Genomic DNA, 15,889 nt, shown 5'->3' on the forward strand with positions numbered 1-15,889 from the left:
TGCTGTTCATTTGGGACTAAAGAATAGCTTGTCATCCTGGCCATCTCACATCATTATCTAGCTTCTTAGAAATCAGCTAATGACATTAATTAAAAAATAACAACTTTGACTGTCCTGCTCTAATAATCTGATGTTGTAACCAAGTTAGAAAATGAGGGACTTCCCTGGCGGTCCAGTGCTTAAGGCTCCCAATGCAGGGGTGCAGATTCCATCCCTGGTCCAGTGCTTAAGGCTCCCAATGCAGGGGTGCAGATTCCATCCCTGGTTGAGGACTAAGATCCCACATACCATGCAGCACGGTTGGAATAACTAACTAAATTGGCTTTAAAAAGAAAGGAAGAAAGAAAATGGTACTTTATCGGTACAGTGATGTTAATGTTAAAAGGACTAAGAAGTACCAACTGGAATAGAAGAAAGGTGGGTATGCTTTTTATAATAAAAATATTACTAAGAAGAAACGCTATTTTAATTCTATGCATATATAAGCATTATGTGATCTTATGATTAATTATTTTTCCCTTTCCTTCTGCTTTTTCTTAGATGTTCTTGGCAGCCCTGTCACTCAGCTTTATTTCTAAGACACTAAGTGCAATCATTATGAAAGGTTCCATCACTCAAATAGAAAGGAGATTTGACATATCATCTTCTACTGTTGGCTTAATTGATGGAAGCTTTGAAATGGGTAATTTTTGTTTCTGTTTTGATTATTACTTAGTAACGAGATTTGCAGAGGTAAAAAAGTGTTCACATACGCTCTACACCACTGATCCTTAACCAGGGGTAAATTGCCCCCATCCCCACCCCCTGCCCAGGGGCAATTTGGCAATATCTGGAGATATTTTTGGTTGTCATTGCTGAGGATTAGGGAATGTCACTGGCATCTAGTGGTAGAGGCCAGGGATGCCTTGAAACATCCCACAATGCACAAGACAGCCTCCAAAACAGAGAATTACCTAGTCCAGAATGTCAAAAGTATAGAGGTTAAAAAACCCTGATTTACACAAACTCATTGCCTGCAAACTAATATTTTGCAGGGCTAAAACTTCTCTTTCTCAAGATGTCCTAGTGCAAAAAAATGTTGGAGAGAGGATTATGATTCTGATGATTTGAGGAGAGGAGAACAATTTTGAAGCAATCTTTGTTAGGGTCTACTGTTGAACTGGGTATAAAATTTGGGGTTAAAAGTCTTTTTTTTTTTTAGAACATTGAGTATATTGTTTTGTTGTCTTCATTTTAATTTGGATTTCTCCAATAACAGTGAGGTTTTATATAATTATTTAACATTCTTTTCTCTTACTTTATGAACTGGTCGCTGATTACCTCTGCCCATTTTCCTCCCCCCCCTTTTAATGATTTGAAGGGATTCAAAATTTATGTCTGTTGTATAGATTACACATATTTTTTACAAGTTTGCTCTTTATCTTTTAACCTTTTAAAAATATACTTGTTTATTGAATGTTTAAAAAATAATTGTGTAAAGGAAGACCCATCTATCTTTTGGTCATGAATTCTGCCTTTTCATGATTCAGAGGCTATTACACCATACATATCCTTCACTTTTCCACCTTCTAGGTTTAATGAAACCATCTAGAACTTTAGTATTAGACTGTGATTAGCTTTAAATTCTAATTCATTGTATATCTCTTTATATTGAGGAATTGATTCTTATTATCTTTGTTAAACTTTGTAGCTATTTAAAAGCAATTAGTTGGACATGGTTATAAGTTTTACTGGTTTCCTTCTTAACACTATTTCTTGAACCTTATGACTTCAAGTCTCATCTTTAGTTTTTCTGGAGTATATCTTCAAGTAGCTTTTTTTTTCCAGAAATAATTGAACATAAGACATATTTTCTGAGCCCTTGCATGTTGGAAAATGTATTTATTTTACTATCATAGTCAACTGATAATTTGAGTATGAAATTAAAACTTCAGAATCTTTTTTTCTCAGAACATTAAAAACATGTATCTACTGTGTTATAACACAATATTATACATAAGAAATCATTACCAGTATCATTGTCATGCACTGATAGGACCTCTTCTTTATGCCTGAATTTCAGAAATTTTACCAACATATACCTAGGATGGTCTCTTTTACATTATTTATGCTGGAGAAATGTAGAAATTTTTATCTGATGTCTTAAGCCTTCCTTTACCTCAGGAAATTTATTTTCTATATTTAAATTTGTTCCGTCCCCTCTATTTTCTTCTGAAACATATATGAATATTAAATTTTCTGGCTATTTTTTCACTTTAAGTTTTTCTTTCTAAAATTCGACCTTTTTTTTTTCTTGAAACTCCATCAGTCTTTGCTGATGCCATCTTTCATCTTATTGTATCAGGTCCCAATATGTACATTTCTGTAGAGTATTTAAAATTTTCAACAATACTTTATTGTTCTCTTATTATTTTTAGTCTGCTAGTTCTTATTTTATGGATGCAACATACCTTTGTACCTCTAGAGATACTAACTGGATTTTTTCAAAACGTCTTCTCTTCTTAGTTTCCTCATTTAACTGTTTTCTTCATGGGTTACTTTATCTGCTGGTTCAGTTTGGTGCTTTTACTTCATGTTATTTTTTTCCATCAAATGTTCAGTAATTCTTGGTTGTTGTCTGTTCGTTATTATATTTGTAGCTCCAGATGGACTGGAATTGGTCATGACCCCCACCACTTAGATTGGTCTTTTTCCTCTTTTGAATCTAAATAACTTATAGCCAACATTAAATCTCAAGTGACCTCTCCTCCAGGAAACTTTCCTGAAACCTCTAATTAATTTAAGCTTCCCCTTTCTGTGGTCTAAGAGTACTTCTGTCCATTTATCTATTTTTGTCACTGGTAGGTAAGTTCTTTTGGAGCAGATACCATGCACTGTTTATTCTTTTCCTCTATTTCTGGCTTCTAACCCCATGACAGGTACTTAATAAGAATTTAAAGATTTCTAGGAGTGAATGAAAAATGCTTGAATAAATACCTTCCCTCAGGTATTTTTGTCCATTTTTCTCCATTCCAGTACAACCCACTCAACTCCAAATTCTTCATAAAATTTTGCTTCACTAATATCGCCAAGTAATTCAAGTACTTTAGTTCTTATCTAAAGTCAATTCTGCTTATTATTAACACCACACAACTTTATAGTGAGTGGCTTAAGGTAAGTGAGTTTCATCCCGGGTAATTAAATTACCCAGGGACTTCCCCAGTGGTGCAGTGGTTAAGAATCCACCTGCCAATGCAGGGTACATGGGTTCGATCCCTGGTCTAGGAAGATCCCACATGCCACAGAGCAACTAAGCCCATGAGCCAAAACTACTGAGCCCACGTGCCACAAGTACTGATCTCACGTGCTGCAACTACAGAGCTCATGTGCTGCAACTACTGAAGCCCGCGTGCCTAGAGCCCAGGCTCCACAACAAGAGAAGCCACCACAGCGAGAAGGCTACGCATCACAACAGAGTAGCCCCAGCTTGCCACAACTAGAGAAAGCCTGTGCACAGCAACAAAGACCCAACACAGCCAAAATAAATAAATAAATAAATAATAAATGAATGAATGAATAAATAAATAAAGGCAGAGTCTATTTAAAAAAAAAAATTACCCGATCTTTGAGGAATGGTACCATGTCTTATGCTCTATCTGTGGCTCCATTCTGTGGCCTTCCATTCTACTGGACACAAAATTGGACTCAGTCACTGTTTGCTATAATCAATCATATCAAAATAATTTTGTTTTCTTTCTAGGAAATTTGCTTGTGATTTTATTTGTGAGTTACTTTGGAGCCAAATTACACAGACCAAAACTAATCGGAATTGGTTGCTTCGTTATGGGAATTGGAAGTATTTTGACTGCTTTACCTCATTTCTTCATGGGATAGTAAGTGGCTCTATGCCATCAGTGATCATTTCCTTGTAACTTAATGGTAGAATTTTATTTTTTTCCTTTTAAATAAGCAGTCCCCTTTTGAGAAGAATATCCACTAAGTGTGTGTAGAAATGGAGTATATTTTCTATGTAATAATTAAATTGTTTTATCTACCATGACTCTCATTGATATTAAAATATGAATAGCAATAAATGAGTAGTTTCACAGAAAATAAATAAGCTTTTTAGTATGATATGTATTTCATGTCTTTGCCTACAAGATTTTGATAATATTTAATAAGTCTTTGTTACCAAACTCAGGTCCAGCTGCTCACCACTCGAAAATCAATACCTGAGAGGCAATTGTTGGTAGAAAGGCAAGTTGCTTTTAATCAGAATGCCAACAATCTAGGGAGAAGGTGGACTCATGTCCCCCCAAACCAACTCCCATGATTCTGTTTGGCTATAAAAGTTTTTAAAGGGAAAAGGGGAGTAATGTCAGTTAATCATTGAGATAGAGGGTCAAAGTCGTCACCATCCCCCACTGTGTGCAGGCTTGTTGGCTTCTTGTGATTTTTCTTTAGATGCTATCTTGTTCACATAGTTTGTTCATGAGATTACTGAAGGGAAAGCTAGGGAAGAGATCTGGTCATCTGTTAATTACTCATTCTTCATTTCTACTTTGATCTACAGAAAGAACCAACAGGTTAGGCAAGGTATTGTGTGATCAAAAGATTTGAAAGGTGTACTTGGGTTGGTGATGAGTAGAGTATGGGGCGCCTGATTTAAATGTTAGTTACAATGTAGTTTTGCTAAAGTGACAGGACAAAGGGGCCTCCTGCAGAACCTCTTTCCTGCCAAAAGCTGCTTACAACTTCACCACTCAACTCACTGCGGTATGGGTTTTCCCACTACCATCTCCACTGAGACTTCTTCCTAAGTCACTGTGTAGTTTTAATTAGAGTCAGATACTAATGCAGGAAACCAAAAATAGTGGTGGCTTAAATAAGATAAGAGCTTATTGTTTACATAAAAAATTGTAGCCAACCCAGCCCTTGACTGGCCTTGACTTCACGGTCTAAATTGTGGCAATGTTGTTCCTTGCAACAGGATAGAAGGGAAGAAGAATAAGAAGAAACAGAATGCACACAGGCTGAGACTTAAGAAATATTTTCAGAAGCATAACCCTTCTACCAACTTCACATTAGCCAGAACTTTGTTACACCTCACATTCAGATAGAAAGTCATTGGGAAAAATAGACCTTACTTCAGGTGTCCCCTTCCCAGCTAAAGATCCCAGGTTCTGTTACCATAGAAGGAAAGAAGAATGGATATTGAGAGCCAATGAGCAGTTTCTGCTAAAGATATCAATTACTTACTCATTATCAACACCAACAGCCATGCCTTTTGGTTACTATATTAATTACTCTATTTGACCCTCATAAGTTCTTTCTTCTTCCTGGTGCTGTTCCTTCTTATTTTCATCATATTACTCTCTCTTGATTTATTTCCTCTTTTTGGCTTCTCCATCACGCCCATCTTTTCCTTCTGCTACTGACACCATAAGGTCAGTATTGCCTAAGCTCCCTCTTCAATCTTCTTCACTTTTCATTCTACATGATTTGTGTGGAGTACATGCATTAAATGCAACTATCACTGTACACAGTGAGTTTATCTTATACTCAAGATCTATATAACCAACCACCTCATAGGTATCTCCAACCGAACATCCTACAAACATTTTGCATCCATATATTCAGAACAGAATTCATCCCTGTGCCATCACCAGCTCAGATTTTTCACATTCACTCTTTCAGCAATGATTCATTTAGCCACAGAGGAACTCAAACTAAAGTCAAGGGTCTCATCCTAGACTTATTCTTTACTTCAATACACATGACCAGTGGTCACCAAATCTTGCTTATTCTGCCTGCTATCTGTCATAGTTGTTGCCCTTAACCTGATAGAGGATTCTATCATCTCTGGCCTGGACTTTTTGCCTCCCAACTCCACTTCATTCTAATTCATATTCTATACTACAGTATTGATTTAAAAAATAAGAATCTAATTTTTTTACTACCACTTAAAACTCCCAATATCCTAGAGCAGTATTTTTCTTTATTTTTGATATTTATTTATTTTGGCTGCACCAGGTCTTACTTGCGGCATGTGGACTTCTTAGCTGCAGCATGCAGGATCTAGTTCCCCAACCAGGGATTAAACCCAGGCCACCCGCCCTGGGAGCTCAGACTCTGACCCACTGGACCACCAGGGAAGTCCCGTATCCTAGAGCAGGATTTTTCAAACTTCAGATCCTGAACCACTCATGGACCAATAAATCAATTAAGATTATTAAGACCAACAATTTTTTAATAGGATAGGATAGGATAGAATAGAATAGAAGAAAACACAATGAGAGTGGGGATAAATATTATTCTGTGAAACTTTTGTTTTGGTTGTACATAAATTTGTGTGTGTGTGGATATCCATGTATTGTGATTGTGATGCAAAATATATTTCTCATTGTTAGTAACAGTCAAAGTATTGAAAGCCTTTTGCCTATGAATTACTATCTAGGTTCATTTGCATATCTAAGCTCATTTGCATATACAGGTCACTCACTGACTTGGTCCTTGACTATCTTCCTAGCTTCATTTTACACTGCTTCCCATGACTGAGGACCACACTCTAGGCCTACAGTTTGCCAAATGTGCCATAATATGTCATAGCTTTGTTCATAGTGTTTCTACAGCTTTGAATGATTTTCTTTGTCTATTAAACTATCCATCTTCAAGACACATCTCATATGGAATCCTCCCTGTGAAGTCTTCTCTAATCCACACCTTTCCAAACCTGCAAGCCAAGCTGATAATCCCTTTTTCCTTTACCAAAACTCAGGACCTGGTATATTACCCTTATCATATCTTTGATTGTATATGTTTACCTTAGGGGGCGTAAGATGTTTTAAGTAAAAAAACTGTGTGTTTTATTTCTAGTGATTTGGAGCTGAGCATAATGCCTGGCATAGAGCAAGTTGCCCTCAGACTTCACAGGGTACCTCAGTATTTTTAATTTATATATTTTATTGAAGTATAATGGACAATTTATATTAGTATCAGGTGTACAACATAGTGATTCATTATTTTTATAGATTATACTCCATTTATAGTTATAAAATTTTGGCTATATTCTCTGTGCTGTACATCTTTGTATCATATTTCTTTTTTTAACATCTTTATTGGAATATAATTGCTTTACAATGGGATGTTAGTTTCTGCTTTATAACAAAGTGAAGCAGCTATACATATACATATATCCCCATATCTCCTGTCTCTTGTGTTTCCCTCTCACCCTCCCTATCCCACTCCGCTAGGTGGTCACAAAGCACCGAGCTGATCTCCCTGTGCTATGCAGCTGCTTCCCACTAGCTATCTATTTTACATTTGGTAGGATATATATGTCCATGCCACTCTCTCACTTCGTCCCAGCTTACCCTTCCCCCTCCCTGTGCCCTCAAGTCCATTCTCTATGTCTGCATCTTTATTCCTGTCCTGCCCTAGGTTCTTCAGAACCTTTTTTTTAGATTCCATATACATGTGTTAACATACAGTATTTGTTTTTCTCTTTCTGACTTACTTCACTTTGTATGACAGACTCTAGGTCCATCCACCTCACTACAAATAACTCAATTTTGTTTCTTTTTATGGCTGAGTAGTATTCCATTGTATATATGTGCCACATCTTCTTTATCCATTCATCTGTTGATGGACACGTAGGTTGCATCCATATCCTGATTATTGTAAATAGAGCTGCAATGAACATTTTGGTACATGACTCTTTTTCAGTTATGGTTTTCTCAGGGTATATGCCCAGTAGTGGGATTGCTGGGTCATATGGTAGTTCTATTTTTAGTTTTTTAAGAAACTTCCATACTAGTCTCCACAGTGGCTGTATCAATTTACATTCCCACCAACAGTGCAAGAGGGTTCCCTTTTCTCCATACCCTCTCCAACATTTATTGTTGGTAGATTTTTTGATGATGGCCATTCTGACTGGAGTGAGGTGATACCTCATTGTAGTTTTGATTTGCATTTCTCTAATGATTAGTGATGTTGAGCATTCTTTCATGTGTTTGTTGGCAATCTGTATATCTTATTTGGAGAAATGTCCATTTAGGTCTCAGCCCATTTCTGGATTCGGTTGCTTTTTTCACATTGAGTTGCATGAGCTGCTTGTAAATTTTGGAGATTAATCCTTTGTCAGTTGCTTCATTTGCAAATATTTTCTCCCATTCTGAGGGTTGTCTTTTCGTCTTGTTTATGGTTTCCTTTACTGTGCAAAAGCTTTTAAGTTTCATTAGGTCCGACGTGCTTATTTTTGTTTTTATTTCCATTTCTCCAGGAGGTGGGTCAAAAAGGATCTTGCTGTGATTTATGTCATAGAGTGTTCTGCCTATGTTTTCCTCTAAGAGTTTTATAGTGTCTGGCCTTACATTTATGTCTTTATTCCATTTTGAGTTTATTTTTGTGTATTGTGTTAGGGAGTGTTCTAATTTCATTCTTTTACATGTAGCTGTCCAGTTATCCCAGCATGACTTATTGAAGAGGCTGTCTTTTCTCTGTTGTATATTCTTGCCTCCTTTATCAAAAATAAGGTGACCATATGTGCATGGGTTTATCTCTGGCCTCTCTACCCTGTTCCTTTGATCTATATTTCTGTTTTTGTGCCAGTACCATACTGTCTTGATTACTGTAGTTTGTAGTATAGGAGCCTGATTCCTCCAGCTCCCTTTTTCTTTCTCAAGATTGCTTTGGCTATTCGGTGTCTTTTGTGTTTCCATACAAATTGTGAATTTTTTTATTCTAGTACTGTGAAAAATGCCGTTGGTAATTTGATTAGGATTGCATTGAATCTGTAGATAACTTTGGTAGTATAGTCATTTTCACAGTGTTGATTCTTCCAATCCAAGAACATAGTATATCTCTCCATCTGTATCATCTTTAATTTCTTTCATCAGTGTCTTATAGTTTTCTGCATGCACATCTTTTGTCTCCTTAGGTAGATTTATTCCTAGGTATTTTATTCTTTTTGTTGCAATGGTAAATGGGAGTGTTTCCTTAATTTCTCTTTCTGATTTTTCATCATTAGTGTATAGGAATGCAAGAGATTTCTGTGCATTAATTTTGTATCCTGCAACTTTACCAGATTCATTGATTAGCTCTAGTAGTTTTCTGGTAGCATCTTTAGGATTCTCTATGTTTAGTATCATGCATCTGCAAACAGTGACAGCTTTACTTTTTCTTTTCTGATTTGGATTCCTTTTATTTCTTTTTCTTCTCTAATGGCTGTGGCTAAAACTGTGCTCTCTTCCATGGCTCCGAAGCTTCCCTCCCACCCTCTGTCTCTGCCAGTGAAGGGGCTTCCTAGTGTGTGGAAACTTTTCCTCCTTCACAGCTCTTTCCCAGAGGTGCATGTCCTCTCCCTATTCTTTTGTCTCTGTTTTTTATTTTTATTATGCCCTACCCAGGTACGTGGGGAGTTTCTTGCCTTTTGGGAAGTCTGAGGTCTTCTGCCAGTGTTCAGTAGGTGTTCTGTAGGAGTTGTTCCACATGTAGTTGTTTTTCTGATGTACATGTGGGGAGGAAGGTGATCTCCACATCTTACTCCTCCATCATCTTGAAGGTCTCCTTCCTTATTTTATACCTAGTAGGTTGTACCTCTTAACTGCCCTTACCCTATATTCCCCCCTTCCCCCACTCCTCTTCTCACTGGTAACCACTAGTTTGTTCTCCGTACCTGTGAGTCTGTTTGTGTTTTGTTATATTTGTTCTTTTTTTTTTTTAGATTTCACATGTAAGTGAAAATATACAGTATTTGTCTTTCTCTGCCTGACTTATTTTACTAAACTTAATACCTTTTGGTCCATTCATGTATTTTTAATATCAGCATTTGTCCCTATTCTAGGTCCATTCTATTGTTCCTATTAAGTACAAATTCAAATGGATTAGAACTTTTTAAACTAAGTTTTGAAGAGTCAGGCATATGACTGTGTGTGATTATAAATTGATTTTGAAATTTTAGATTGTAACCATCTTTGAAGATAATTCAAAAGATTGATAAATACAGTTAGCAGTTTTTTAAAAGCATGAAACCAAGATATTTCATATGTTGCCCAGAATATAAGCACTGCTAGGATGAGAGCAACATGGTACTCCACCTTGCCTGGGGAGTACTGCATTATATTTCTTAGTGAACACTCCCATTTCACTGTTACCCATCACCACTCCTAAAATATAAGCTGGGAAACTGACAGAGTATCCTGATAATTTGGAGAAGAGAATGGTGCAAATAAAGGGGAAGATTCCGCTGTATTTCTGGGAAAAGTGAAAATGCTCAGTAAATATAGTGATGTTCTTACAGTTACAGGTATTCTAAAGACACCCCTATTAATCCATCAGAGAATTCAACATCAAGCTTATCAACTTGTTTGATTAATCAAAATTTGTTACTCAATAGAACATCACTGGAGATAGTGGGAAAAGGTAAGAATTGAACTGGCACTAGTGAATATTAGTGTCACTAATAAATATTCTAAAATTTAACAATTTAATTACATCATTAAAAAACGATTGTGGGGGCTTCCCTGGTGGCGCAGTGGTTGAGAGTCCGCCTGCTGATGCAGGGGACACGGGTTCGTTCCCTGGTCCGGGAGGATCCCACATGCCGTGGAGCGGCTGGGCCCGTGAGCCATGGCTGCTGAGCCTGCGCGTCTGGAGCCTGTGCTCCGCAACGGGAGAGGCCACAACAGTGAGAGGCCCACGTAACACAAAAAAAAAAAAGATTGTGATATCCATTAGCAAAATTGATTTAAAAGACAAATAGGAGAAACATTTGCATCTTATATATGTAAGATAAATATCATAGTGTTAATATATATTATATATAAAGACCTTCTGGAAGTAATAAGAAAAGAGGAATATTTTGATATGAAATTGGCAAAGAATATATGCAATATAAAGAAGAGGAAGTGGTATAAATATGTTAAAACAATTTTACTCTTTAAGAAAAATTCAAATTCTTACACCAATTCAAGATTTTTTACCTATTATAACACAAATCATAAGTTTTAATTATAAATTATAGTACTAGTTAAAGATTTTCCTACCTACTAGATAGGAAAGATTAAAAATAAAAAGAAATGAGGTAGAGGATAAAGACACATTTTATGTATTACGGGGAGTGTATAAATTTCTCTTTTGGAGGTTAATTTTCAATATGGTAAAGAACAAAAATATGCACAACTGCTTAAATCAGCAATTCTACTTTTATTGCTTTATCTTAAGGAACTAATCAGGAATGTGCAGAAGGATTTATTTATCATTATAGCCATGGCATCCCTGTTTAACAGAATGAAAAATTAGAAATATTGTGTGAGTACATAGAAAAAATTGATTAAATAAATGATGAAACTTATTCAGCACACTATTATGCAGTCATTAAAATCCTGATATGAGAACATAAAGAATATTATGCATATTTTTATGTTCACTAAAAATGTGAAAGATATAAACAAACATTAGAAGTGGTACTCTGTGTGTGGAGGGATGGCAGATAATTTTTACTTGTTTTCTTTGTGCTTTTCTGTATTGTCAAATTTTGTAACGTGACTATAAATCATTTTATAATTAGAAAAAAAGCAAAAAAATTCTTAAATGGAATAATTAAATGGTTAAGTTAGTTGACTTTTCAAAAGGAATGCTAAAATTAATGTTTAAGATAAAACACTCTCTTGTCTACGTAGGTTGGGAAAAGGAATCTGGGTCACATATGTGGATATATATTCTATTGGGTAATATGCTTCGTGGAATTGGGGAAACGCCCATAACACCCTTGGGGATTTCTTACATCGATGATTTTGCTAAAGAAGGACATTCGTCTTTTTATTTAGGTAATGTACAGAAAATATTAGATTTTATGGTTACTTTCCCTGGGTGTACCTTGAAATAACAGTGCTCCTAAACGCATTCTTTTACTTTAAAAATTACTTAGAGAAATATATTGTATTACTTTAAAAAACTGAATAGAACCAAGTATTATTGGCATTTGATAAAAATGTTTTGTAATATTTTCAGGTAATTTGTTTGCAGTAACAATGATTGGTCCAATCATTGGCTTTTTACTCGTATCTCTGTTTTCTAAAATGTATGTGGATGTTGGATACGTAGATCTGAGTAAGTACAATCAGAACAAGGTAACATGATAATGTTTTTCAAGTACATGACACCATTCTTTCAAATAACTGAATTCACTCTTTCAGTGGCCCTTTGCTGACTAATTGTCAAAAGTTACAAGTAGTAATGTGTTAATAACTAGAATAAAAATAAACTTCAGCTCCTATCTACATCAGGCTTTTACAACTAAGCACAAAATAAGAAAATTTAACAAACTTAAGATTACTTCACCCCAAATAATTGCAGGTCTCTCAATGTGCCTACTAATGTCACTTCCCCACATTTACCCTCTCTCCCGTCTTGATTTGCATAGTTCTTAAAGTCTTTTCCAATATGTGGCTCCTCTTCAGAGATGCCTTACTTCACCACCTCCTACTGGCCCCAAGTTAAATGTCCCTATTAATCACCAAGAGCATGCCTTTATTGTAGCCTTTGTCACAATAAGCCATAAATATTTGTGCCACTGATCTTCCATCTCTTTTAGAACATAACAGTATGATATCTGTCTTAACATATAAGTAATTAGTGTTTAGAAATAAACAAATCTGATTTTCTATTTCACCAGGACTACATAGAGTAGACATCACAGCAGACCAATAATAACCACAATCTGAAAGTATTTTAATATAAAGCTAAAACGTGGATCTGATGGAATGTGTTATGTCTTCTATTTTGGATGTGTGAATTAGAGTAGGTTCACATTCCAAGTGTTTCTACTCGATCATTTCCAGGTTCATCCTTGTTTTTATCACTAAGCACCCAGAAATAAATGGTTAAAGTCTTTAGAATGATAGATTTGTAACCTCTTTTCTATAGTCAGAAATCACTACTCACAGTATTTAGGTCCATGGTGATCCCATTTCTAGCACTGAACGTCTAGACCTTATTATATCTTCTCTTATTCAGTTATGGGTATGATGTAAATGTATTGTGAAGTACATTTTGGCAAACTCCAATGCCAAAGGAGCCAACAAGATAACATAAGTGAATAAAGAGTGTTCGGTGTGGTGGTTAAACTTGGAAGAATTGTTGGTGGTGAACTGCCCTCTGTACACACCTGAAAGTGCATATACTGCTCAGCCTCAACCTATTCTTTTCATGAAGAAATTTGGATCCAGCATTGACAAAATCTTCTGATTGGTTTTCAAGAAAATCCTGGAATCCAGATTTTCATGTGGAAGTTTTCAATTTTTAAAACAATGTGTGAACAAAAGAAAACACTTTGGCAGGCTATGTCTAGCCAGGTTATGACCTCTAGTTCCTATGTGTACACCAGGGATAGAACACAAATGTTATCAAAATGACACTTCTGACGGATGATGAATAAGTACTTAGCATGTAGATGGAGTCACTGATTTTATCAATCATTTCTGCAGTCTGTCAGAGTTGCTGATTATGGAATAATATGAACATGTAAATCAATTTTAAACTCAGAGCTGTATATATTTGAAAACCACTTCAATAAACAGAATTAATAATTTATTTCTATATATCAAGTCAATGTTTTCTCACATTAAAGAGTTTTCTTATAGATCAAAGAGTAACAACACCATTATTGTGCTTCAAACATCTATGGGGTGTGTGTGTGTGTGTGTGTGTGATGCTTTCTTATTAGAATGTTTATATTTATAAATTTAAATATATATTGGAACTTTATATTTACTGAAACAGCTCATTTATACTTGTTTAGATATAGCACATACATGGCACTCACACAGCTTTAAAGGGAAATATTATTGAAATAAAATGGTTAAATTATCCCTAAAATTTAGAGTCTAAATTTTAAACTCAGATTTTCATTATACGTATATCTTCACCATTATCATCCTCTGTGCTGTCAAGGAGTTGGAAATGCAGGTTCTAGGGGGAAAAAAACCCACTACTGGCTCTGAGAATTTCTTGCGAAGTGCTGTAAATTTCATTGGTTTCTTGACCTCAGGAGATGGTGCCAATAGAAGTTTTCAGACAATGAGTATCATGCTTTCCATAAATGGTCCTTAAATAGTTTGCAGGCTTCAACTGTTCAATGGTGGCTGCTGTTGTCATGTCACCAGAAAAGCCACCAAGTTCACACAGGCTCAGGCAATGACAACAATGTCATGACTGACTCCTGGACAACAGCAATTGTAAGATGTCATGACTTACACTTATTTCAAAGATAAAAAGTGTGAAAAAAAGAAAAGAGTGTCTCAGAATTGATGAAACATCATTTACTTTCTTCATCTATGGAGGACAGCAATTACTACAATTATTACCAGAAATTTTTACATTTCAAAATGATTTTTGACTGGCTTCTTCTAATTCTTTATTCTAGGCACTATCAGAATAACTCCTAAGGACTCTCGTTGGGTTGGTGCGTGGTGGCTTGGTTTCCTTGTGGCTGGACTAATATCCATTATTTCTTCTATACCATTCTTTTTCTTGCCCCCAAATTTGGATAAACCAAGGAAAGAAAAAAAAGCTTCAGTATCTTTGCCTGTGCAAAATGAGGAAAAGAGTCAAATGGCTCATTTGACCAAGCAGGGGCAAAATGTTAGTGAAACTGTAGCTGGTAAGTATTTCACACTTACAGTCAATTTGGAATTGTTAATCCCAGTGAAAGGGAGGGGTGAATATTCCAAAACAATAAGTCATACTCAAGTCATCTAAATAAAGTTCGATTTCTTCTTTACTAAATTTGGCTAAATTATTCTTCTAAGTTCCTACTAAAATTTGTAAATATTCTGAACACATATCAACTCTGAAGGGAAGGGGATTAGGCTTGTGATCTTTAGCAGGGAGAAACCAATCAAAGGCTAAAAATATCTGTTATTTGTAAACCAAAGAGTATATATTCATTTCCAAATTACATAGTACAAACTATGAGGATTAAAACATCTTTCTTTCTTCCTTCCTTCCTTCCTTCCTCCCTCCCTCCCTCCCTCCCTCCCTCCTTTCTGTCTTTCTTTCTTTCTTTCTTTCTTTCTTTCTTTCTTTCTTTTTCTTTCTTTCTTTCCTTCCTTCTTTCCTTTCACAAATAGTACCAGGAAGCATACTATGCCCTGGTAATAGAATATTGCCTCTGTTTTCCAAGTATTTACAATATAATGGGGTTGTACCGAAAAATATATAGACAATTGCCATATAGTGCCTATATAAACAATTATGAGTGCCTATAAATTGGGCAACTTAACTATTCTTAGGTGGAGACAAGGAGTATGGAGAAGGAAATCAGAGGAAGTTTCTCTCTAGATAGAGTAAGATTATTTTCTTGGTAATTATATAGAAAAAATTGCTTACCTAAATATTAAAAAATGAAGTACAAGCAACAGTAGTAGTTAAGGTTATTGTAGTCAGTCATGTGAATAAGAGCCCTCCACCATTTGATAGTGCCCTTCCTATCAAACATAAGCCCCGAGGGCTAATGGAGAACAATTTAGGAGCAGTAATTTGGGGAACGATCCAGTGGCAGTCATAGCAAGACAGTGGAAACGATGTTAATAGTGCAGTTTTCAGATTGCACAGAAATGGCAGAATAGTAAGAGTCAAAGCAGAGCAATGCCTGAACCCTTGACAACCTTTTCAAGTTGAAGTTGAAGTGACATTAGAGCTTGTCAGGTGGAGCCCAATTTCTCCCTCTCATCAGTTCTTCCCCTCACTCCTTTTATTGTTACTTTCTCCTCTCCATCACTCTAATCTGAACGTAATGGTGTGACTTGTATTGACTCATGAGAGAAGACTTAAATTTTCAGTCACATTGGTAGCTTGAAATTGGCCATGATGGGAGAAGTTACCACCATTTATTACCGAAATTGGGAAA

At 35.8% G+C, this 15,889-nt stretch overlaps 1 protein-coding gene across 3 annotated transcripts in view; it reads left to right on the top strand.

The window, feature by feature from the left end:
- Window positions 1-15,889, top strand: part of LOC309968560 (solute carrier organic anion transporter family member 1B3-like) — a 59,263-nt gene that overhangs the window by 21,273 nt on the left and 22,101 nt on the right. For 2 of the 3 annotated variants that reach the window (XM_082849844.1, XM_082849845.1), the window contains exons 3-9: window positions 541-682; window positions 3,740-3,872; window positions 6,856-6,888; window positions 10,280-10,401; window positions 11,661-11,807; window positions 11,992-12,090; window positions 14,405-14,641. In XM_082849844.1, coding sequence (XP_082705970.1) covers window positions 541-682; window positions 3,740-3,872; window positions 6,856-6,888; window positions 10,280-10,401; window positions 11,661-11,807; window positions 11,992-12,090; window positions 14,405-14,641 — 913 coding nt within the window. The remainder of the gene's footprint in view (window positions 1-540; window positions 683-3,739; window positions 3,873-6,855; window positions 6,889-10,279; window positions 10,402-11,660; window positions 11,808-11,991; window positions 12,091-14,404; window positions 14,642-15,889) is intronic. The other variant, XM_082849846.1, reaches the window with a different exon arrangement.

This window comes from Leucopleurus acutus (assembly GCF_964270905.1).
Source record: "Leucopleurus acutus genome assembly, chromosome: 11".
Taxonomy (NCBI): Eukaryota; Metazoa; Chordata; class Mammalia; order Artiodactyla; family Delphinidae; genus Leucopleurus; species Leucopleurus acutus.